The sequence below is a fragment of the Hemiscyllium ocellatum genome, chromosome 3 (genome assembly GCF_020745735.1).
Source record: "Hemiscyllium ocellatum isolate sHemOce1 chromosome 3, sHemOce1.pat.X.cur, whole genome shotgun sequence".
Classification (NCBI taxonomy): Eukaryota; Metazoa; Chordata; class Chondrichthyes; order Orectolobiformes; family Hemiscylliidae; genus Hemiscyllium; species Hemiscyllium ocellatum.
The window spans coordinates 23,452,614-23,477,311 of NC_083403.1; the positions used below are offsets into that span (position 1 = coordinate 23,452,614).

General features: G+C 43.9%; 1 protein-coding gene across 2 annotated transcripts; it reads right to left on the minus strand.

Annotated features, from left to right (window-relative positions):
• Window positions 1-1,635: 1,635 nt before the first annotated feature.
• On the minus strand, window positions 1,636-24,351 carry fosl2 (FOS like 2, AP-1 transcription factor subunit). Of its 2 annotated transcripts, XM_060856047.1 has the most exons (5): window positions 23,713-24,351; window positions 16,552-16,800; window positions 11,898-12,026; window positions 8,992-9,099; window positions 1,636-2,309 (listed from the first exon to the last, which is right to left on the minus strand). In XM_060856047.1, exons 1-5 carry the CDS (start codon window positions 23,824-23,826, stop codon window positions 1,776-1,778), a joined length of 1,134 nt encoding a protein of 377 aa, XP_060712030.1. In that variant the 5' UTR covers window positions 23,827-24,351; the 3' UTR covers window positions 1,636-1,775. The 2 variants fall into 2 exon arrangements, with proteins under 2 accessions (XP_060712030.1, XP_060712036.1); XM_060856053.1 differs by lacking the exon at window positions 11,898-12,026 and having other exon boundaries at window positions 23,713-24,348.
• Between the last annotated feature and the right edge of the window lie 347 nt (window positions 24,352-24,698).

The window sequence follows — 24,698 nt, forward strand, 5'->3', positions numbered from 1 at the left end:
TCATCCAGATAAGTGTAAGATTAAAAAAAAATTGACAAAGTGTCTTTTTCTCTGCAATGTGAGAGCTCTTTTCTCCCAAATGACTGCTTGTACCATTGTTGGAAATTAATCCATTTTGCATAGAAACTTTGCTCGCATATTGACTACAGGGAAAACATCCTGGGATGTTGTTTTCAACCACGGTCATTAGCAAAAATGTGACATTTCACAAAAGTCTGACATTTTCCAGCCTCTGGGGGAAGAAAAACACATTTCAATGCTCCAGAATAGATGTTTGCAGCCTACTGTCATAAGCCTCACAGTCCAGTCCGTGAACGAATAACAACGACCTTTCCAAAATCAGGACAAGCCAAAAATCTTCAATAGAAATCCATTTGTTCCACTTCAGAGTCAGAGGGGTGTTGAGATTTTGGGGGTTACCATGGAGTTTTCTCAGAACAAAAGTGGACATTTCTTGGACAAGAATCGATATTGATGAGGGAGGTCCCTTGATCGATCTCAGAAGAACAAATAAATAATTTTGTCATCCCAACACCTACCACCTTATCCAACTGACCCTAGAGTGGTCAATAGATTATGCGTTTGCCCTTAGTTCAAAGGGTAAGTTCATCCCAAGCATTAATTAGTCTGCACAAAGAGGTCCAACACAATGTTGATCCTTTTGCTGGGCCTTTCAGTAGTGTTCTCGATTTACCTTCAGATACACAAACAGACCGGCACACACAGGTAAGACTACTCTTCTTAACACTAATGAATACCAGCTTTCCTAGTCCTCCTGCCATCATTACATAAGCAATCCTTTGAGCCAACATTCCATATCCTGTCCTGACTTCATCAGTCCCACAATCCTTTCATTTTCCAAGTTGGAGCTTTTACAGTCTATTTCCATTATTCACTTAAATTTAAAAAATATATAAATACTACAATTAAAGTCAGAAGGCAGAAGGGGTATATGGTTGAGGTTGGAAGGGCACAAGATAATCATTCTGCTGTAATATTGTGATACAAGTCCTTTTGCTCTATTAATGCTGAAATCCAAAAGGTTTGACAGCAATTCCAGTATTGCAAAAATTTTTCAGAATATCACTGAGGCATTTCAGAAGCGTCACAGAGTAATTTGTTCTTTACAGGACATGAACGTCACATTAGGGAACGGTTTCCATCCAGACTCTGCCGGTAACGAAAGAATTGCAAAAATGGAGATAGCACGAGGTTTAAAACTAAAAGTACTTGCGTGGTCCAAAACCTGAAGTGATACACTGTGGATTGTTGACATTTCCTGTGTAGTAAAACCTTTGAGGAAGAAAAGAATATCAGGAAAGGATGTTTCAAAATGGAGTTCAGAACATAGGCTTCTCCTGTTGCCTGGTATTGGTTGACTTTTGACAGTTTGGAAAGGGCTGATCATCCTGCTGATGGATGTTGACATGGTAATAACTTCCTCATGGCTACAGTTATTCTGCTCCCACCCCTCTCAGCCTCAGACCACTGTCCACCACAGAATGCTATTGATAAGTGACGACATTCGGTGGTGACCACCACATCCAAGGTTCTTGAACTATTTCACCTGTCTCTCCACCCCCCCATCCCACTCCCCTCCCCCAAGCAATGATCCCAACCCTCTCCACTCCCTAACCCACACTCCCCTCTCCCCGCGAGTCTGAAGTGTTTAAAGTAGTTCGATCCCACAAACTCTGGTCAGCACAACAAAGTTCATTTCCATCTCTCGCGATATCCCATGGTCTGGGCGGTGGGGAGGATTTCTGACACATTCCTCAGAGAGCAAGTAAGGTAGGGGAGTTCAAGGAGTCTGAAGACTGGTCGCCACTGCTGCTGCTCCTGCGGTGGGCCTTAGAGCAAGACTCTGAGGCAGGCTCTTGGTCAAGGCTGGGCACATTGGGGTAAGTGAAGACTAGACTGGCAGCACACGGGGTGATGTTAGCTGCAGGCGTGGAAGTCACCACCACTGGCGTGTTGAGGGGTTCAGCCTCCAGGAAGTAGCTGTTGGCTATGGAGATGTCAGTCACCGGCTTTATGACCGACCTCTGTGGTTTGGACACGGCATTGGACATGGCCAACTTCGATTCGTCTTCTTCTTCATCTGGCTCCTGCTTGACCACCACCGAGTTAGGCGTCCGTCCAGCCTGTGGCTCAGGGGACGGAGAACGTCTCCTGCAGTCATTCCCCGGCGCCATTTTGCAAACAGGTTTGTGGGCGACTAGCATGAATTCCAGCTTCTCCTTCTCCTTCTGCAGCACAGCGATTTCTTTCTGAAGACCAGACTTCTCCTCTTCGAGTTTCTCTGTTTCCTGAAAGAAAGGAAAGATAACAACACACAAAAAAATTATTACTTCATTTTCCATGTGAGCGAATGATATGTTTTTTTCCCTTCCGGTGAGCCCACACACCGCGAACTTAAGGGCAAGACGTGGGGACCTAAATCAATCTCTAATTTGTTTACATGTGAAACACACCAGAAGTGCAGCTGTGGCTCAGTTGGCAGCACTCTCAGTTCTGGACCAAGGGTTCCTGGTTCAAATCCCACTTCAGGGCTTGACCTGACAGCCCAGTGCAGTACTCAGGGGATGTCATACTGTCAGAAGCACTGCCTTCCAGAGGAGACTTCAAACCCAGGTCCCGCTTAACAAGTTATGTGTGCATAAAAGATCTCATGGGGAAGGGGGAGGGGCAATTGTTCCTGCTGCCTTCACCACTATTTATCAGCATCTCAAAAACTGATGAATATTTATCACATTGCTGAAAATGAACTGTTGCCTTTCCTGCACTATGGCAGGAGCTACATTTCAGAAATATTTCATTGGCTGAGGACTTTGGTTATGCAAGGCCCTATGTAAATGCTGAATGCTTCTTTCTAAACAAGTTATATATTTGGATGTATCTTTGTTTCTTTCTGTATTCCTCTTCCTTTTCTTCATCACTCTCTCCTTCCTTCCTTCTTTCTTTCTAATCAAGTGGAACCTGACAGTCCTCTTCACTGTTATTGTCTCCAGTCCAAATCCAAACGTTGCCATGATCCAGTGGATGTGAGATACTGCCAGCGAATCCCACACACCTTGCAATGTGCTGATCTGGTTCGTAAGTGCAAGAAATTTCTTTTGGTTGCCTCTCACGTTTCTTTGATTCCCATCTGCCGGGGCCTGACAAACCCCCACTCTATGTCGTTACAGTCGGGCAATGATAAAAGGTTGCAAACCCTCCAGGGTTGTCAGAGACCCTCTCAGACTTAAAAGATTAGCCTCCGGGAGGAAAGTCATAGGCTATTAAAATAATGTCAGTCTTTACCATTTCCTTCAAAAACACTTGTTTGCTGTAAAATCGAGAGAGAAAAGACTGTTTGGCTGAACATTAGGAATTTTTAAAGTGGTTAATAATAGTAATAGGAAGTCGGTCCATTGTAAAGACAGAAGTGTAGATGTAGATGAGTTCTTGAGCTAAAATCTCAAGGGTAATGTTCATAGCTGGCAAAACGAAGTGGATAAGTTAGTGAACTAAAGCTTGACAGTACACGTTTAAAACCTGTTAGGCTGTGGAAATGTTCACAGAACAGTCTCCTCCTTTGATGTAATTGTGCAGCCCATTGTACCCTTGCCAGTTCTCTGCACGTGTAATTGACATGCTCCCACTCTGCTCCCGTTTCCTGCTGCCCTCATTTTTATTTCTTCAGATAATGACCTTTTGAAAGCCACAATTAATTCTGCCTCCACCACACTTACAAGCAGCACATTCCAGCAGCACATCCATTTAATGAATCACTCATTAAAAATTGTCTAATGGGACTTGGGCGTCGCTGGCTGAGCCAGCATTTATTGTCCATCCCTAATCATCTTGGAGAAGGCGGTGGTGAGCTGTCTTTCTGAATCATTGCGCTTCTTAGGATGTAGGGATCTACACAGTGCTGTTAGGGAGCTCTAGGATTTCAATTATACAATCCCTACAGCATGGAAGCAGGCTATTTAGTCCATCGAGTCCACACTAACCCTTCAAACAGCACCCAACCCAAGCCCCTACCCTACCCCCATAACCCCACATTTCCCATGGCTAACACAATAGCTTTCATGTCCCTGGACACTACGGGAAACGTAGCACGGCCAATCCACTGAAACTGCACATCTCTGGAGTGTGGGAGGAAACCCATACAGTCACAGGGAGAATGTGCAAACTCCACACAGTCACCCGATGCTGGAATCGAACTCAGGTCCCTGGTGATGTGAGGCACCAGTGCTAATCACTGAGCCACCGTGCCACCCCTGTAGTTCATCTTGCAGATGGTACAGACTGCTGCCCTGTGCATTGGTAAAGGGTGTAAATATTGAAGCTGATGAAATTTGTGATAATAACGCAGGCTGCTTCCTCCTAGATGTTGTTTATTCGCTGGTGTGTTGTTGGAGCTGCACTCATCCAGGCCAGTGGGGAGCATTCCATTACATTCCTGCTTTATGTCTTTGGGAAAACATGCTGCAGAAATCCTAGTCTTTGAACCGCTCTTGTGGCCACAGTATCAAAGATGGCTCGGCTAGTTCAGTTGCTGGCTAATGATAACCCCCTGTAATATTGATGGCAAAGGATCCAGCAATGGAATACCATCAAATACTACAGGGGGATGGTCAGATTCCATTTTAACAGGGATGCTCATTGCCTGGCCCCATGCCATTTGCCAGTGGTCATCCCATGCTAGAGTTTTCCCAGGCCTTGCTTCTCCACTGAATTTAGGGAGGCAGGAAAATCATTGGCAAATAAACTGAAGATCTTTGGGCCTAGGACAGTGATCCTGAGGAACTTTATCACAGTGCAATTTTTTCCTCAAGATGTGGGTGTCACTGGGTGGTAAGCACTTGCTGCCCATCCCTAACAGAGGGGATTGTGAGGCCGTTTCTATTTTTTTATATCATTCACAGGATGTGGGCATCATTGGTTAGGTCAGCATTTATTATCCATCCCTAATTGCCCAGAGGTCAGTTAAGAGTCAACCACATTGATGGGTCTGTAGGCCAGAGCAGTTAAGGATGGCAGTTTCCTTCTCTAAAGGGAATTAGTGAACCGGATGGATTTTTCCAACAACTGACAATGGATCCATGGTCATCATAAGACTCTTAATTCTAAACTGTCTTTTCCAGAGGAAAGCTGAAAAGTGACCTCATTACAATGGGTCTGGAGTAGAAGAGATTTTTTTATACAGAGGATGGTTTGCATGTGGAATGAACTTTCTGAAAAAGTGGTGGATGAGGGTACAATTACAATGTTTAAAAGACATTTGGATAGATACATGAATAGGAAAGTATATGGAAAAATTTGGAGGGATATGGTCCAGGAGCAGAAAGGTGGGACTAGTTTAGTTTTGGATTATGTTCAGCATGGACTGGTTAGACCGAAGGGTCTGTTTCTATGCTGGATGACTCTATGACTCTATGTGGCCTGCACCAGGCAAGGATGGAAGACTTCTTTCCTCAAGGGCATTAAGTTTACTGCAATGTCCTGGGACTGAGTTGACTGACTTCCCATGACCTAATCCAGCTTCCTCTGTGCTCCAACTCCAAACAGTGGAGAGATTACTCCTGGATTCCGAACATCAAGTTAGAGCTCATGGATACCATTCTCAGTTAAATTCTGCCTGGATATCAACAGCAGCCACTCCTAGCTCAGCTTGCTGTGTAAAACACTTTTTATTTCCTTATGCCATCATTGCTTTGAGCACTAGTGTCCTTTGGTTCTTCATCCTTGGACCAGGGGGAGCATTTGCTCCCAGTATACTCTGTCCACATCCCCCACGGTTTCAAATACACCTCATTGAATCTTCTCTCAACTTCCTCTTATGCAAAGCCTCAGTTTTTCTAATCCATCAAATGTAACTTGACGGTCCTCATCCCTGGAACCATTCTTGTGAATCTTTTCCCAAAGTGATGCCCTCAGCTGGATACACAATTGAATCATTCTCTATGTCTTCTTTTATGAAGTGCAACGTTCCATATGCTTTATTATCCATTTTCTTGACCTTACCTGTGATGCTCAATAATTTATTTACAAATACACCCAGATCTTGTACCCCCTTTATAGGATTATGCCCTTTAATACACTCCCTTTCTTACCCAGTCAATGCTACACTCCCAATCATCTACTTAATCCTCATATTTTATGCTCATTTGCTTTGGAGATAACAACCTTTAAGTTGCTGCTCTCTCTCTCTCAGTTCACTAAAGTCTGCCTTCAGGACCTTACCCCCAACACCGTTATTGGTTCAATGTGGATCATGTCAGAGACACCCGTGACTCTGACATCATAAAGGTGACCTATCCTGGATTCACTACAGCAACCCCAGAAATGCCTACCTCTTCCTTGAGCTGCCGAAGCTGGGCTTCTTAAAGCATTTTCTTTCTGTTCTCCACATAAGTCAGTCGCAATATTATGAACTAAGTTCCAGCTGCACAGTTTATATGAATCACCCATCACACCAGCAACACAGAGACTCTCAGGAGCCTCCTACACTAGCTACATCATCTTTCCCATTGACCCATTCCGACTCTGCCCACAAATGTGGTTATTTTTTTAAAATTCATTCACAGGATGAGGGCACCTCTGGCTAGGCCAGAATTTATTGCCCATCCCTCATTGGCTAGAGGGCAGCTATGAGTCAACGATATCGTTGTGGGTTTGGAATCAAGTGTAGTCCAGACGAGGATAGTAGTATCTTTCCCCTAAAAGGAAATTAGTGAACTAGATGAATTTTTCCTGACAATTGATTCAAGGTCACCATCAGACTGTTAATTCCAGATTTTCTTTGATTTCAAGTTCCACCATTTACTTTGGCAGGATTCAAACACAAGTCCCCAGAAGATTATCTGGGTCTCTGGATTAACAGTAGAGCAACAACACCACTCGGCCATCACCTCCCCAGCACTGTCCTGCAGTCCCAATGTATAACACGACAGAGACTTCTCCAGCCCAAGGTACCAGACTATGACTCCGCCTTCAGAGAACAAAACCAAGGTCTTAAATAAATGAAGACTTGCAAATCAGTTGGCTTTCATAGGCTGAACTCTATATATTTGTGTTGGAGGGCTCCATTTGACAATCCCAGAACAAATAGGACTGGCTGGGAGCAGCCAAGGGAACTGGAGGGTTATGTGGCCTAACCAATGATTTGGGAGAAGGATTTGTCACCTTTATTTAGTTTTCCTTCATTTACCTACCCCGACATCCCAACCTTGCCTTCAGTCTAGCTCCACTCCACCCTTGGTTTTGAGGTGGAGAGGGAAGAGGGAGAGAAACTGTGCACTCCAATGCATTTGACGTTAGCTTTAAAATGACAATTGCTACACAAAAAAATACAAGGCAAGAAGATATTATTCTGGCTTTGGGTATTTATTGAGTTTTCCAAGAGGTACATTGCCAATTGGTAATGTGTCAGGAATGGTGATGAGAACCTTTTGGTGGTATACAGACTACGATTTTTGAAGAAAGAAGAGTGAGGGGCCTTAAGAAACTGTACCACACAGGCAAGGACCAGAGAAAGGCTTGCCTCACGAACAGCAAGTTTCTGCTTGCTTGTGTGAAACAATGTACGGATCTGTTTCTCAATGTTGCTCTTTGCAGGGTGACCCGCTTCTGGCACAGATGCTTTCTTTGCAAGATCCTACATGTTGCTTTAGAAGACATGAAAATGTTTTGTGGCATCAATATTCTAGCAAACACTTACAATATTCTGATCGCAATCTTCCTGGCAGAGTGCAGAGATTCTGACCGTTAAACATTTATAATATTTCAACTTTAAAGCCGGGAGAGTGCCTGACTAAGGCAGAGCAAGGAGCACAAAGTGGACCAGCAAACTGCAGTGGGATCAGTACACGCAGCTCAGTTCTGCCTGTGCATGCGGCTCAGCATGCCCCGAGTTCCGCCTGTGCATGCAGCTCAGCATCCCCCGAGTTCCGCCTGTGCGCACGGCTCAGCATGCCCCAAGTTCCGCCTGTGCGTGCAGCTCAGCACACCTCGAGTTCCGCCTGTGCATGCGGCTGAGTATGCTCCGAGTTCTGCCTGTGCACACGACTCAGCATGCTCCGAGTTCCGCCTGTGCACGCGGCTCAGCACGCCTCGAGTTCCGCCTGTGCGCACGGCTCAGCATGCCCCAAGTTCCGCCTGTGCGTGCAGCTCAGCACACCTCGAGTTCCGCCTGTGCATGCGGCTGAGTATGCTCCGAGTTCCGCCTGTGCACGCGGCTCAGCACGCCTCGAGTTCCGCCTGTGCGCGGCTCAACATGCCCTGATCCATATGCTAGAGCACATCTCAAACCATATCTGTATACCCAGATCATTATATCCCAATCCACATTTGAACGCTTGGATCAATATATCCCAAGCCACATCTGTACGCCTGGATCAGTACATTGCTATCCACATCAATACCACCCAAACACCACATGACTGTACACAGTACATGTATATTCCCCAATGCAATTGCATGGATAAGTATTTGTTGAAATAAAGAGCCTTTTCTATGCTGCAGATTATCCAGTGAATGGAGCTGCCTTGGTTTACAGGAGGTGCTGACTGTCACCTCGTTCCCACCTATTGATGGATTATAGATTGAGCAGTTGCAGGTGGTATGGTGATTTCAGGGGCAGGGCTAGACTGTACTTCAGGAAGTTCACTCGAGCTGCCAGCTCTCTCCCCTCACACTCCCAGCAATGGCGGCCTGACCCCTCCAACTTGACTATACAGACTCTTCACATCAATTGGCAAAACTCAAGGCACCAATTGGATGGACATTGACCATCAGTGAGCAGCTCCTCCCTCCTCTTCAACACAGAATTGTTCATAAAATAATTAACAAACATATTGAAAGTAAACGGACCATAAAGTAAAAGAGACAATTTAGTTTCCAGTCTTATTCCTGGAGATTCAGGACAATTGTGGGTGTTTGTTGCCAGGGTATAACTGGCCTCTACTAAAGTTGGACACAGTTATAACCTCGTATACTTACATCTTGAAGCCTTTCTGTGAGTTCACGACGTCTGTTCCGACATTTCGCAGCAGCCAACTTGTTTCTTTCTCGTCGAACTCTTCTCTTCTCTTCTTCCTCTGGAGTAAGCTGCTCAAAGAATTAAAAGCTGGCATTAGCATCGGGATTAGTGCTCACTGAGTGAATGTGACAGTGAGTGGGTTCTCCTACTGGTGACAGCTTTAACCAGAGATCACCAATACTGGCCAACAACTGATGGGGAGGCCTAGTTGTATTATTGCTGGACTTATCCAAACGCCCATATAATGTGCTGGGGTCCTGGGTCTGAATCACACAGAAGGTGGAGTTTAAATTCAATCGTTTTTTTTAAATCTGAATTAAGAGTCTAACGATAACCATGAACTGAATGGCAGAACAACCATTTGGCTCACTAATGACCTTTAGGGAAGGCAACTGCCATCCTTACCTGGTCTGGCCTACATGTGTCTCCAGACCCACAGCAACGCGATTGACTCTTCACTGCCCTCTGGGCAATTAGGATTGGGCAATAAATGCTGGCCCAGCCACCAACACCCTCATCCCGTGAATGAATAAATAAAAGCAGGCCCATTGACAATGGCAACCAGTGTTCACACATATTCAAGGTTCCTGCATTTATGTAGCTTTCTGCACTCAGGTCACTTTTGGCCAGGACTCTAGAAGAAGTCTTCCCAAGCTCATTTCACCCACATCAATGACAAGTTAGTTCTCCCTCAGAACTGCATTGGAAAGTCCCAGACCCATGAGACCTGGTGTAGATCCAACCTATATTCATCAAACAAACTCCATTGAAATCCATTTGATAATGGGCACATTCTTGGTTCATAATCTGTCTGCAGTTACAAAGAGAGCAGCAGACCACTGCAGAAATACTCAGGGTAAGTTTGGCTGTTAAATGTGACAGAATGCCAGCTGCCGTTGATGTGAAGAAATGACGTGTAGAAATGTAGAATCACTTGTCAATGTCACTCTTTAAGGGTGATCTGGGACAAAGAGCCTGGACCCCTCTATGATTCCAATAAGTGGTTCATGGGAGAACAAACTCTTTGCTGTTTGCTGCATCTGTCTCATCCCTCCCTCAATCACCCTGTAAACACTGCCTTAGACAGGAACCAAGTTCCAGGGTAATAACTGTCCCCAGATAAACGCTGGATGGTCCAGAACAGGTCTTCGTGGTGTTTATGCAAAGGTAAACGATGATTTGGCTGTGACTTAATACCCATGCACACATTTTGCAGGAGGCATCACTAGAACAGAGACTTCTTTCATTTTCCTCACCTTAGCCCGCTGATGTGGAGGGGTCAGTCACATGACACCGGGTTATAATCCAACGGGTTTATTTGAAATCACAAGCTTTCGGAGCGCTACTCCTTCATCAGGGGACTTCACCTGTTGAACTATAACCTGGTGTTTTGTGACTTCTGCCTTAGCTGACCGATACTGACCTGAATTGTAGAATTTCACTCATTAAACATAAAATACGTGCATGCATCCCACACAGCCACATGTACATACAAACACACATAGTGCACAAAAAACACATGGTGGTGCTGATCATGATTACACCATAAGGCACAGTTGGTTTAGTAGTGACCATTGGTCCCTGTATTTTCATATGAATTTAATAAATTTAAAGATTTTGTACAGAAACTATTTGATATGGACTGGTAAGAGAGAAAGGTAATAGTTTAGACTGGGTATTGAAAGCAAATGTGAACATCTGGGCTCAGTGAGCTTTTGAGTGAGGCCGCCAGGTCAGGAAACAGGTGAGGACATTTGTAGATTTATCTTGTCGCGAGCCTCTCGACAGTCACAGGGACAGTGTTCAGGCAAAGTATTGGATAGGGTTTTCTACTGCTGAATAAGGACAGGATTGTCTAAAAGCTTGACAGTCTGTTAACCAGATAACCCGATAAGTGGGGACTAATTAACAGAGGAAACAAGGAAGAGCCATTTGTTCTCAGCGGCCTGAGAAATAACTGAGAAAAGAGCCAGAGACAATAATGCAGCAAAATGATGCCCACAGGGGGTTGTGATCTGGAATACTCCGTCTGAAAGGACAGCAAGAAAGGTTAAATTAAAATAAAATACCCTATTTCCTAATCAACCTGACCAGGGATATTATTACACACCTCTGGAACAGATGGGACTTGAACCCAGATCTCCAGGACCGGGGCAGGGACAGTACCACTGCGCCACAAGAGGATCACCTGAGGGGGGGGCGAAATTGGACGAATAATTGGAATGGAACACGTGCAGAGCTAAGGAGGCAACAGCAAAACAATTAACAGGAGACAGAGAAAGATATGAACGCAGAGCCAAGAGGAAACAGGAAGGGGAGAGGACACCAGAGGTGAGGTGGGATAAAAGCAGAGGGCCAGTGCGCAAGTCAAAGGGACAGTGCCAGAATCAAGGGGCCAATGAGTGAGTAGGGAGGGGAACCAGGGGATACTAATAGGATACAGGATGGCAGAGTTACTGTGAAAGTTAACTACAAAACCCCCATATACAGAATAGGACAGCATAGAACACAGTCACAACCACTGACTAGTACACTGCACTCATGTGGATTTAGAGTCCTGCATGCCAGAAAAGCTTCTAAATAATCAATTGCTTAAAAAAACAAGGCGGGAGAAAATTAGGCCAAATAAACAAACAATGTAGCCCAAAACCCAGTTACACACTCCCGAAGGGAAATACTAGCAATACTGTCCAAAGCGCTTCCTAACATTGATTTCACAAATCGAGAAATCAAAATGGGATGAAAATCCGGAAAACTAAAAGGAAGACGGATGAGGAGTGCTAAAGAGAGACGTTTATTGGGCTCCCCTACCAAGACTGAGCAGTCCCAGCTGCTGGCTAGGGGGAGATGGCAGGAACAGACCTACCCTGCAGTAACATGGCAGCTCGTGGTCACTTGCGGAGCAGCTCTGACGGTGGCCGTTGAGAAGCCCACGGCCCAGGTCATGCTGCTGCGTCGGATGGAGAAACGGCAGTGGCAGGCGGCAGTGGAAAATCTAAACAGAAGCAGGGGGAAGAGGAGGGGAATAAAAAGTACAATTTTTCTTTATACAGAAGAAATAAAAATATGGCACAAAACAAACAGCACAGAGGGAAAGAAAATATCATGCCAATGACAATTACTTTCCAATCCCCTCTCTTTCCAATTCTGTGGAAACCTTTTCTCATTTTAGTTTTGCCACAGAATTCAGTCTCAGTATAACAGGTGACAGGTGTCTCCAACTTAACCAACCGACTGTGCAATTCTCTGACAGAGCTGCAGCAGCCCAGCAGGTTCAGCCCTGGCCAGGGGTTTGAGCAGGACATGGGTTTGACTTCCAGCACCTCCACTGCTCATTACCGATCGAACAAGATGAATTGGATTTCAAACGAGGTACACGGCATTGCTTCCTAGATTGTGTCCTGTGTATAAAAGCTGTAATGAGGTACTGAGGGACGAGACACAAAACAAAAGCCCTGTCTGATCTCTACCGTGGACATAAATGACCCCAAGGCTCACTATTTCAAAGAACAGCAGAGGTAGTCTGTGTGTGCTGGCTGGTATTTGTCAACACCTCAACCAAAAAAAAGAGGATGTGGTCGTTCACCCATTTGAGAGCCATGCAGTGCACAAATTAGTCATTTCCTATACAGCCACCAGACTTGTGGTGTGTTTCATTGGCTCTAACACACTGTAGAACAATACAAATGTTTCTTAAAAAGGGAGATGCTGGAGATCAGAGTCGAAAAGTGTGCTGCTGGAAAAGCACAGCAGATCAGGCAACATCCGAGGAGCAGGAGGATTGACATTCGAGGCAAGGAGGACTGTTTGTGTTCTCTCCTTCGCATGATGTGGGTGAATTACAACCATTTAGATTACGCGAGTACAATGTCTGTGAGTGGAGAGTGAGATGGCCAATGGACAACACAAACGGAAGAGTTTCTGTTGGTGTTAGACAGAGCATATTAAGGAGCTTAACACAGGAGATAGCTGGGATAGAGTAAACTGATGGCAGCCCTTAACAGACAAATATTCTTAACACAGCTGAATCAGTCTCATTCAGCTCAACAATAACGGAGTTGTGGTATCCAGCCATACATAATAATTAGGACGATGACTCAGGAATATGGGGACTCCGACAGAAACAGGCAAGTTCCAGTTAACAACTCACTTTGCTTTAATACCGGTTGAGCTGACTGTAGAATAAAATCAGGCATCATGCCTGAAACTGCCCATTAGCAGATTAGGGCAAAATCATATTTGTGTGAGAGTGGCTCAACAGGTAGCCTAATAAAAAGAGAGAGGACTTTAGGATGATTCCAGGCACCACTTCTTTACAAAAGAGACAATCAATGCAATCAATGTAACAAATGTTCAAACAGGCAATGACAGTCAGAGGTTTAAGTTACAGTGGATTAGAATGGGAAATAGGGATGCAGTATTGTCAGAAAGATCCCACTACAATTATTCATCTTGTGACTTAGCAGAAGATATAACAGATGGATTCGAGAGTGAACCAATCTTTTGCAACAAGTTGAAACACTGAAAACAAACAAACACGCATTTGCTTTTGTTTAACCAGTCACCTTCTTCTCATTCCTTCCTGAAGCCACAAAAACTTCTAATCTCCTTCAATCACGTCCTTCATCCTACAACATTTGAGCTTTTAAAAACCTAGACTTGCCATCACCTAGTTACAACTGAGATTGCCTCATGATCTTTTGACCTTGGCATGTCATGACGCACAGCCCTCAGTCCTTCAAGATTTCACAATTTAAAAAAACGTATAATCCCTTAATTCCTGAAGAAACACCCATTATAACATACCAGAAAATTCTACACAAGGTTAAATCATTGAAAGATTTCTCCCTCAGGATGGCAAAATAAAATTATTGTGGTTTCCTTATTTCATATCACAGCATTTATAAGTTCTCCAATATCACCAATCCCGGGCATATATTAATAAAAAACTTCCTCCGTGAATCACTTTCACCAACTGAAAAATAACCAACCTTCAAAAATGCAAGTAACTGGCTGTGAAGCACCTTCAGATGGTGTGAAGTCAAGCTTTTTTTTTATTCGCAGTTGTGAGGCAATGCCAAATAAACCTCTTTCAATTCTCTGTTAGTCACATTGTCATGGGTGTTACATGAGCAGTAGCTCATGCTAGGCAAGCCTCAAGTTACTGGGCACAATGTGCATCTCCATGTAGCAAGCTGCCCACTTGGTTGGGCTTCAAGCAAGAGTTGTGAATGGACTTGCACTTATACACAACCAGCCAGAGACACAGACAGGTTTGTACCTCCTTTTAATCCCCTGACTCATAGTTCCAATTTATTCTCCTCCAGGTTTTAAACTACTTAACACCACCTTCCTGCTTGCCTTCAACCTAAACACAGCAACTTTATTGCTGCTTCTCAATTACACTATGCTATTCTGTTGCAATCGACAGGCTGTATTCTTTTGCTGTAATGTACAGCAGAAAAGCACTGTATGATTAACACTCAGAACATGTAATTATCTATAATATGTACTAGGATTGTTGTGTACTATAACATTCCGTAAGCACATCAAAGTGGTAAACACATTGTGTAATTGTCTTTAACATTTACTGGCTTTTATTCACTGATGTTCACAGGCAGTGATTTACACAGTGTATGATGTTCCTTTTAATAGATCAGCATAGACAATCTACATTACTCTCAACAGCATGGACTGTGTCTTATTTGATATAATGCACAAAATGGGCATTATTTAAATATTAAAAATTTTGCAGAGTCTGTACTTTACATTGTCATGCCCTTGGCTGTAAGTATCTTCCATGGTGAATTGCTATGTCAGAATATGTTATGTATACATCCTAGGTCCAGTAACAGATTCAGAATGCGATTTCAGTGTATTAAAAATGCCCAAGGTACTTAAACAACAAGAGCAGCTTACAGTTTAATATTGTGTTCTTGGTGGATACTTAAGACGTACAAAGTATGATATTCCTTATAACATACACTAGCTGTGCTAGTCCTTTACAACAGATCAAATTACAATTATGAACAAAATGTAATGCAGGTGATGTGACTCAATCACAGAAACCTACCCTGTGCTGAATCCAATGGGACATGTTTCGAACTGTGATTATGTTTAATTGTACACCCATATATTATGGTCTTCCTTTATTAAATATTTATGTATTTGTAAGCCAAATTTAAGAAAATAAAACAGTATTATTCAGGTCATACATAGGTGCTTTGAATGTAAAAACAGGGAAGTAGTATTGAATTTGTATGTGTGGTAACATGGAAATTAAATAGTTAAGCCAGAGTTGGCAGTTGTCATAAAACCACAGGGGTTATGCAGAAAATGGTTGAAATTTATGGGGGAAAATCCTTGACTAGAACAGACTCAATCGAGAAGTCATCTAATGAAGCATTTCAAAATGACAACAGGTTTTGAGAGGATAAACAGTGAAAGATTTGTTACTAACAAGTGGAGATGAGGCCCAGATTTCTTTTCTTTATTAATTCAGAGGTGAGAGTATAGCTTAGTGAGGTGCTTTCTCCAGGGCAATAGGAGATGGCAATAAAACCAGGCAATGCCAGCAACACTTAGACCCATGAAAAACAGAGGGGGAGAGAAATAAATATTTTATTTTTTTTAAAAAAGGAGAAATTTCACTATAAGGAACATGAACATGAAAGGCATTTCTTTTTCCTTCCAAGGAGATGATTGTTAGAATGTGGAATAGGTGAACAGTGAGGCAGAAACTGGAACATAAATACAAAGGGAATTAGATAAATTAAGAATAGTGCATCAGGAAAGAGAAAGAGGGGTGGACTAAAGTAAATATTATCGGTTAAAGAGCTATCACAGGACACATTTTGTGCTAGAAGTGGAGGTTCTTCAAGCTACAAGATGACACTTGCCTCCAGAATGCCCTATGTACCACCAACTACCCACTCCCATCACCATCTTGATACATAATATAGAGCAAAAAAAACATTATCTTAATTTTGCACACAAGTGAACATTTCAGAGGAATGTGTGGACTGGGTAACAACAGAATCTTATGCATCGAGGCTGCTACAAGTTCCTTGTAGCAATTTGTCAGGAACGTCTAGAAGTGAAGGTGCTAGTTCAACTAATGTCTTTCAAGTTGAAATATTTTGCGAAAAGATAGTGGAAGGAGGGAGTCTGAAGGACTTTTGGAACAAATATTCTCACAGCTGTCCACCACTGGGAGTTTCCACATTTGATGTTTGGGTCTGCTGTATACTAATTGCCAAGACAATGATGGCTATGATCAGTCACCAACTCCACTATGTAATGGCCAGGACGGTAAAACCAGAGAGAATTCACTTTTACCACCCATGAGTTCCCACAAGGTGATTCATATGAAAATTTTGATGACTGAGATCAAAGGAACCAAAATGATTATCAAGGCTACGGAGAACAGGAAACTGAGCAGACTTCAGATGGTGAAGTGAATGGGGCTGAGGAGCTTGTTTTTTAAACCTCTGCTGGCACACAGAGTTGCAATCTCTCACCTGTTCATCTCTTTTCCTTCGCCCTGTAGCTCCAATGGTTTTGATCACCCCAGGTCGGTGTAAAGTGGTGGAGGAAGGTGACGAAATGCTGGCAGCTGGCAGACTGTAAGGGTGTGTCCGGGAGTATGGGCTAGACATTGAGGTTATAACCGTGGGCTGTACCATCCACTGCAAGTCCTGGCTGGTGGTAATGGCTGTGATTGTCGGGACAAAGGCACTGCTGGATCCTGGCATATCGGATCGGTATTTCTAAGGAAAGGAAGTTGCAAAGGAAAAAAAAACAAAGCCAATAAGTGCTTGTGCTGCAGTCCCATCACGTTAAAACAAAATCAATATTTCATTCATAAACACCTTACAAGTGTCATGGGAATTTTTTTGCAAGTAGAGGCAACCATTTCTAGTTTCTAAAATTATCAGCGCTGCTATAGAAAAGTCTAACTATAAGCATCATCATGGTAACCACAGAGGTCAACACCTGCTCGACTTAAAAATAAATTGCATCTATATAGCAACTTTCACAACCTTAGGAAGTCCCACAGCATTTTACAGTCCAACTCGTAATGCTGGAAATCATACCTTGTTCTCCATTTTCTCTCCTTCCTATCTCCTCCCACAAATCATTGATTTGTACATATCTAAAACTTTAAATGGGTACGGCAACACATTGGTGGTGTTTCTGGTCTGATACTCTAGTAAAAAATGAGGTCTGCAGATGCTGGAGATCACAGCTGCAAATGTGTTGCTGGTCAAAGCACAGCAGGTTAGGCAGCATCTCAGGAATAGAGAATTCGACGTTTCGAGCATAAGCCCTTCATCGATTCCTGATGAAGGGCTTATGCTCGAAACGTCGAATTCTCTATTCCTGAGATGCTGCCTAACCTGCTGTGCTTTGACCAGCAACACATTTGCAGGTCTGATACTCTAGGAAGGCTGCAGTAAAAATCCAGGGAACAGGAGTGCAAATCTCAGTGTGGCAGGTAGAAAATCTTAATGCAGTTTAAAAGGTAATGGAATAAGAAACTGGAAGCAGTTTTTAAAAAAAAACAAAGAAGCTGACAGTTGATTAGAAAAGCTTTATTAAGTTTCATGAAAAAGACAATTCCTTCCCTTTGCCCAGTCTGACCCAAGTGACTCCAGGTCTTAGATAGCCTTTGAAGGGACACTCAACTGTGTAAACACATCTAGGAATGAGCAATGATTGCTGGTTTCGACAGAGACTCCACATCCACAGAACAACTAGAGCCACTGCTAATGTTAGCACATCCTGCAGCCCTGATTTTGATTCTGTCACCAATGAGGCATTAAACCTTTGCAAATAATCAGGTCACCATTGTTAAAAAGGGGACACTTCAGTGAACATAAAATAATTCCAAAAAGGGCTGAGTTTCCAGGTCCTATGGGCCTGCAGGCTGTAGAATAGACAGATCTGATCTATGTCGTTACTCTCTATTTCCAAACCTAGATGTGAATGTTGATCATCCAAGATACAGCTCAGCAGCCACATTAGTGACTTGACCAAGAATCAAGTACATTGGCCTATATCAGACTTTAGTCAGACAGAAAAAACACAGAGCAAGGACGACAGATTTCTTTCCCCGAAGGACTTAGTTTGTTAATAATTCAACAGCTTCTCATTTTTTAAAAAAATTGTGACTATTTTTTAAATTCCAAAGTTGTGAACTGCCAAGATGGAATTGGAATTCATGTTGCACAGATTACATTTTCAGATTTTGACTCTTCTGGAACTTTCCATTTGTTGTATCATTCTGTGGAAGGAAGCAGCCAGCTGCTACACTGTATTGACTCAAAAAAGGCCAAGTGGAGAAATTATTTTGAAATTTACAACCAATGTGCTTTTAAGAGTTAATTTGGTAGCTGTAGTGGAAGAATAGGATTCTATAAAGAGATCTAATGAAGAAATAAAATAAAGAACAAAGAACAATAGAGCACAGGAACAGGCCCTTCAGCCCTCCAAGTCTTCGCTGACACATTTTGCCTTTCCACACTAAAACTGTCTTCACTTATAGGATCCATATCCCTCTATTCCCTTCCTATTTATATGTATTTGTCTAGGTGTTTCTTGAATGCTGCTATTGTGTCTGCTTCCATGACTTCCTCTGATAACGCGTTCCAGGCACTCACCACACTGTGAAAAATTTGACTCCCACATCTCTTTCATACTTCTCCCCTTGCACCTTGAACCCAGGTCCACCAGCAATTGACCTCTCCACCCTGGGAAAAAGCCTCATACGTTCTACTCTATACATGTCATTCGCACAATCTTATAAACTTCTATCAGGTCACCCCTCAACCTTCTGCACTCCAGTGAAAACAAACCCAGTCTATCCAACCTTTCTTCATAGCTAAAATCCCTCATACCAGGCAATATCCTGGTAAACCATCCTGTACCCTTTCCAAAGCATCCACATCCGTCCACTAGTGTGGTGACCACAACGGTATGCAATATTCCAAGTGTGGCTTAACCAAAGTTATATAGAGCTGCAGCATAACTTGTCAATCCCTATCCTTAACGCCCCTTCCAATGAAGGCGAGCATGCCATACATAGACCTTTTTTTTCTATTTTATCTACCTGCATTGCAACTTTCAATGGACTGTGAACTTGCACACCTAGATCCCTCTACATATCTATACTCCGAAGGGTTCTGCCTCAGTTTTAATGGAGGGTTGCGTGCAAAAATGAAAGAATTGCATACCACTGCTCTGGCATACCTCAGCCAACAAGCATTCATGTCACAGCTATATACAGTGGATTTGGAGTGGCCCCCTCACATCAGGGAAGGAAACTTTGGCAATCATGACACACATCATCATATCGCAAAATGCTCCACCCTCAATCTTACTTTGTCATATAAAGACACAAGCAATCCCACATTGAATGCCTATCTCCAGTAACTGAGGTACACTGCTGGTGGGCCAACTCCTTTAACCACTGAAGCTTTGTGCTGAATAAACTCCCACAGTTGGACAGTGGTTTCCAGTGGCAGTGTTGAAAGAATAATGAGTTTTGTCCGAGTCGGGACTAAGTGCAACCTGGAATAAATACTGTTCTTGCAAAATAGAAGAGAATGTTTAATGTCCAAACTATGAACCTTTCTTTTGATAATGATCAAGACAGCTAATATTCAAACCAGACATTGGTTATGAATTGAAGGTGGCCAGAATATGGGAGGCATCATTTCCATCGTGGATGCTGTCTTGCAAAAGTGATGATGGAGCTCATCTATGGCAATGCATACAAGGCACACACCAGGAAAATAAAGTTAATGGCTGGCTTGGTGGCACAATGGTTAGCACTCTGCCTCACAGCGCCAGAGACCCGGGTTCAATTCACGCCTCAGGCAACTGTCTGTGTGGAGTTTGCACATTCCCCCAGGTGCTCTGGTTTCCTCCCACAGTCTAAAAATGTGCAGGTTAGGTGAATTGGCCATGCTAAATTACCCGCAGTATTAGATGAAGGGGTAGATGTAGCGGAATAGGTCTGGGTGGGTTGCTCTTCAGAGGGTCAGTGTGGGCTTGTTGGGCTGAAGGGCCTGTTTCCACACAGTAAGTAATCTAATCTACTCCTATCTTTCTGTGGCATTATCAGGCTGTCATCTCACTAAACTGTAAATCCTGGATGACTAGGGATATAGAACATATTTCATGATTTTCCTGGCTTTAAGATTGATAAAATTGAAATATGCATTAATATTTTTTGTAGAGGTTACAATTGATTTGTTCAGTTCACGGGCGGCACGGTGGCACAGTGGTTAGCACTGCTGCCTCACAGCACCAGAGACCCGGGTTCAATTCCCGACTCAGGCGACTGACTGTGTGGAGTTTGCACTTTCTCCCCGTGTCTGCGTGGGTTTCCTCCGGGTGCTCCGGTTTCCTCCCACAGTCACAAAGATGTGCGGGTCAGGTGAATTGGCCATGCTAAATTGCCCGTAGTGTTAGGTAAGGGGTAAATGTAAGGGTATGGGTGGGTTGCGCTTCGGCGGGTCGGTGTGGACTTGTTGGGCCGAAGGGCCTGTTTCCACACTGTAAGTCTAATCTAATCGAAAAATGCCTATGAACAAAATGCACACTTATATTTCAATGCAAAATCAGTATTAAATATACATCACTTGTGTGCACAACAGACATGTGCCTGTTGCATATCAATGTATGGTAGTCAATTTTTGAAATATAATTTGCCAGGATTGATTTGACCATACATCTCTGTCTCAACTTAAAAAAGGCATAACCTAAAGAGAGTGCCTGAGGCCTCTTAGGGTGACAGCCTTCCTTATATTGGTTTATTTGACATGGAGCTAGGAACCATAGGTAGCATTCCTTATTTGTGGACCTCGAGGTGAGGGGGAAGTTCCTAGGCTCAATGTGCAAAAAGACCAGAATATAATTGCAAAAAAAAGGCATCAATTAACCAGTCAGTCACTGCAGGGCAACAAAGGCTGGTCTTGATCATGGCACTCACACCCACAAAATCCTAACTAGACCTGACAGTTGCCCACATTTATACCATAGTACAGTTTGTCAAGCAAGTGAGCTAGACATTCCCATATGGAATCTGGATATGCCTCACTGAAAAACCAAATCCTTCCCCCAACCACCTATGCTGCTGGCATCCCTTTCTCATCTGTGCAGTGAGTCTTTCCCTCATTAGAGACCCATCCCCTCTGACACTTTGTCTTGCAAACATTATTAGTATTAAACCTTAATCCCATTCCCTGATCCACCCACTTTGGGAGTTGACAATTGATGGTAGGCCAACCTACCTTTAGGATGAAACATTAAATCAAGCAGCCCTCTGTCCTCACAAAAAAAGATCTCAAGACACTATTTTGACGAAGAAGTGCCTGGTCAATATTTCTCCCCCAGCCAATACCCCAAGGCAGATTAATTGATTATGATGCATTGATGGTTCTGAAAGGTGCTATAAAAATTCTACTGTTCCTTTTCACTTCTGTAGATACAGAATGCTGATTTAAGGAGACTGGCAAAAGAACTGAAGGAAACATAAGAATATTTTTGGTTTTCAAAAAATGCCAAGTGGTTAGGATCTGGAATGCATTGCCTGAGAGTGTGGTGGAGGCAGATTCAAGTGTGGCTTTCAACAGCAAGTTGGGTAAGCATCTGAAAGCACTCACTGGTCTACAGGGATAGGGCAGAACCCTGACGGGCTGAACAACCTCCTGTTCTCCTGTGACGATTTTGGAAGGAGGAAAACCGATGGTGATGACAAGTTTTATAGAAACCTGTCAATTATCCATTGGGTACGAGCTCAAAATCAGTTACTGCAAGCCCGTGGGGACAGATGCCAGACAGAGAAAATGTAGCTGAAAAAGAAATCCCAGCTGGCCTTGGTCTGAGACCTCCCCCCAATTCCCCCCCACCCCCCCCCCATTCCCGTAGTACTTATACGAGCCCAGAGAGATGGAGGCACAGAGTACACACAGTTTGTACACCATGTATCACCGGGGTACATTTAATTTTCCATGTGTAAAAATGCTATAAGAGTCGAAAATTTCTAATCCGGCATGGTTTCAAACCACAAGCTGTGGAAGCCAACAAAACAGCCACTGTGTAATAAAAAAGGAGGGGGGGGGGGGGTAAGAGAGAGAGAGAGGGAGCTGTGGGGTGTGGTCAGAGAGTCGCCTGTGTAGCTGTATATTTACAGTAAGTCAACATCTTAAATACACAACTGACACAGCTCAGTCCACGGAGCAGGATGCAAAGTTAGGAGGCCCAGGAACGGCTAGTGTGGGTGGAGCTGATTTGGAGGGTGTGGGGAGGTGGATGCAGTCAGTATCAAATATTAACATGAATTCCAATTAAGAAGGTGACAGATTTGAGAAGCAGGAACAATGTTCCCAAGCGCTACCCGGAAAGGGGATGGAGATGGGGTGGGGGGGGGAGTCTTATTCTGGCTTGTGGAGCACAGGAAGGGGAGGGAGCGAGGTAAAGTTAACATCTGAAAGCACTTCGCTACAAGTTATCACGTTGGCACCAAGGCTGGGGAACGATTTCCGCCGCTGGGCTGGAGGAGGAAAGTCTGGAGACTTTTATTTTGAAAAAAACACACACACACAGAGTTACGCAACCGATTTTGTAACTTCAGCCAACTCTTGCCTTGCGCAAGATTCCCTCCTGCTCGCCTCATTTCTCCATCAACCTTAAAGCCAGGAACAGTGTGCGAAAGATTGCATAAAGCAAATAAGGAGGGCAGGGCCGGACAGGACAGGGCTGCAGTTACAGTGACAGCGCCCTAGGTAGACCTGATCCGGTACAGAACTGGGCTTTTCTCTCAAATCTAAACCGGCTATTATTCGGGTCCTTTTCAGTCAGATACTTCGTTTTATTTTTTGTTTGGAAAGACGGGGAGGGCAGATATTCCGATATTTGGGAAGGTGCTGCCTTCACATGTTGTTTCAGACATTTGAGCTGCCTTCGGGTTATTCCGGTGAAAACCAATGCTCCTTTTCCCAGACAGCTCTGGGATATGTAATGCTGGAGGGACTGACAGCGTCTGGATTCCATTCCCTCCCCCCACCCTGAAATCGACCAAGTTTGTAACGAAATCAGGGAGAAAGAATAACAGGATTGTGGGGCTAGAGTAGAGAGAATGAAGAGGGGATGGGAGTAAGACTCCTGGTAAAAGAGTGAGAGAGAAAAAAAGTGAGAGATTCCTTCCCGCGGATGTAAATTCATTACTGTTCACCCCTGACTGAAGCAAGTCATTAATGTCAAGAGTGTCACTTCTTCACGTCAAGCATCACCTGCAGACACACAGCGGGTCCGCTCCTACAATCTGGTGAATCACACTAGCGCCAAGTTCCGCCACTACAACAGTGCGCTAAACACACAGTGTCAAGCTCCGACAGATACCCGCCGACTGGGAACAGGAAGCAACACACAAGCCACGAGTCCAGGAGTCCGGGCTGGGTGGGGGGTAGAAACGAAAGGAGGACTCACACACACACACAGGGGATGGTCAGCGACAGGTTACTGAAACTCGGATAATATAATCAAAAGAAAAACACGAAAAACATTAAGGCTCAGTGAAGTGGCACACAATGGGGAGGGGGAGAATCCAAAATTCCTACACAAAATGGATTTTCAGAGGGTACAAGTGTGAAAGGAATCAGATCACTTCTTACCTGTGAAGCGCTGTTGAAATTGCTCGCGGAGCTATTGAACACACTGTCCTGGTGAGCTGGAGACAAGCTGCTGCGGGACGATGAGTCGTAGTTCACTGGATACTCCTGGTACATGGTCCCCCCCACCACCACCACCACCACCCCCTCCCCGGGAACACAGGAAGACGGTTTTTTTTCCTCTCCCACTTCTTCTTAAAGCTGGAACCGACCGTCAGTCTCTCCCCAGGTAAGTACAGTCAATATTTCAAACAAACGGGTCAGAATAATTCCAAAACCAAGACTAAATAAAATCTGCAAGTCCGTTTTAAAAGAAAATTTTAAAAAAACTTCTTCCTCAGTTAATTCCACGCTTCTGTCATGAACCACGCTTTAAAACAAGTCTTCCTCTCTGCAATAGAAAAAAATCCATAAAACTTCCTGGATTCGCCTTCCACACCAGCCCTCCTTCTCTTTCTAGGTTGAAACTTTAATAATATTTTACAGAGAAATAAAGTCACTTTTTTTTTGTTTCCACACACTTCTCGGTCCCCTTTAGCGGGTCTGATCGCTTTTTTTTCCCCGCAGTGACTAATTATTTTTTTCGACTTTGCGCCGCCTCCCCCTCCCCTCTCCTCACTATCCCTCCCTCCCTCACTCTATTAGTCTCCGGGTTTGCTGCTTACTCCTTGCCCGAGCGTTGATGAGTCAGTGTTCTGGTATTAAACTCTGCTCTTTTTATTTCCAGCACGCCCGTGGCTGAGGATTCACGTCAAAACTGCCTGGTTCCGCCCAGTCCTCTCTCAGACTCTGGGAGGGAGGGAGTTTAGAGCTACCTTCTCCCCCTCCTCCCTCCTCCTCCTGCCTCTGACAATCAGCACTTCACAGCTTCCTCTCCCTACTGCACTGTTTCCACTTTGACCTTTTGTTTTCATACGCCTGTCCATATTTATTTCTTTTAAGAGGAAAGGAACTTATTTGTAAACCAGCAGTTGTGACATAGGATCTTG

Coding starts and splice junctions, on each gene's coding strand:
- fosl2 (XM_060856047.1), bottom strand. CDS start 23,826: ATGTACCAGGAGTATCCAGTGAACTACGACTCATCGTCCCGCAGCAGC. Junction 9,100..11,897: donor AGCTGCCATGTTACTGCAGG/GTAGGTCTGTTC, acceptor TTCTTTGAGCAG/CTTACTCCAGAGGAAGAAGA. Junction 2,310..8,991: donor TCACAGAAAGGCTTCAAGAT/GTAAGTATACGA, acceptor CCTTTCTTTCAG/GAAACAGAGAAACTCGAAGA.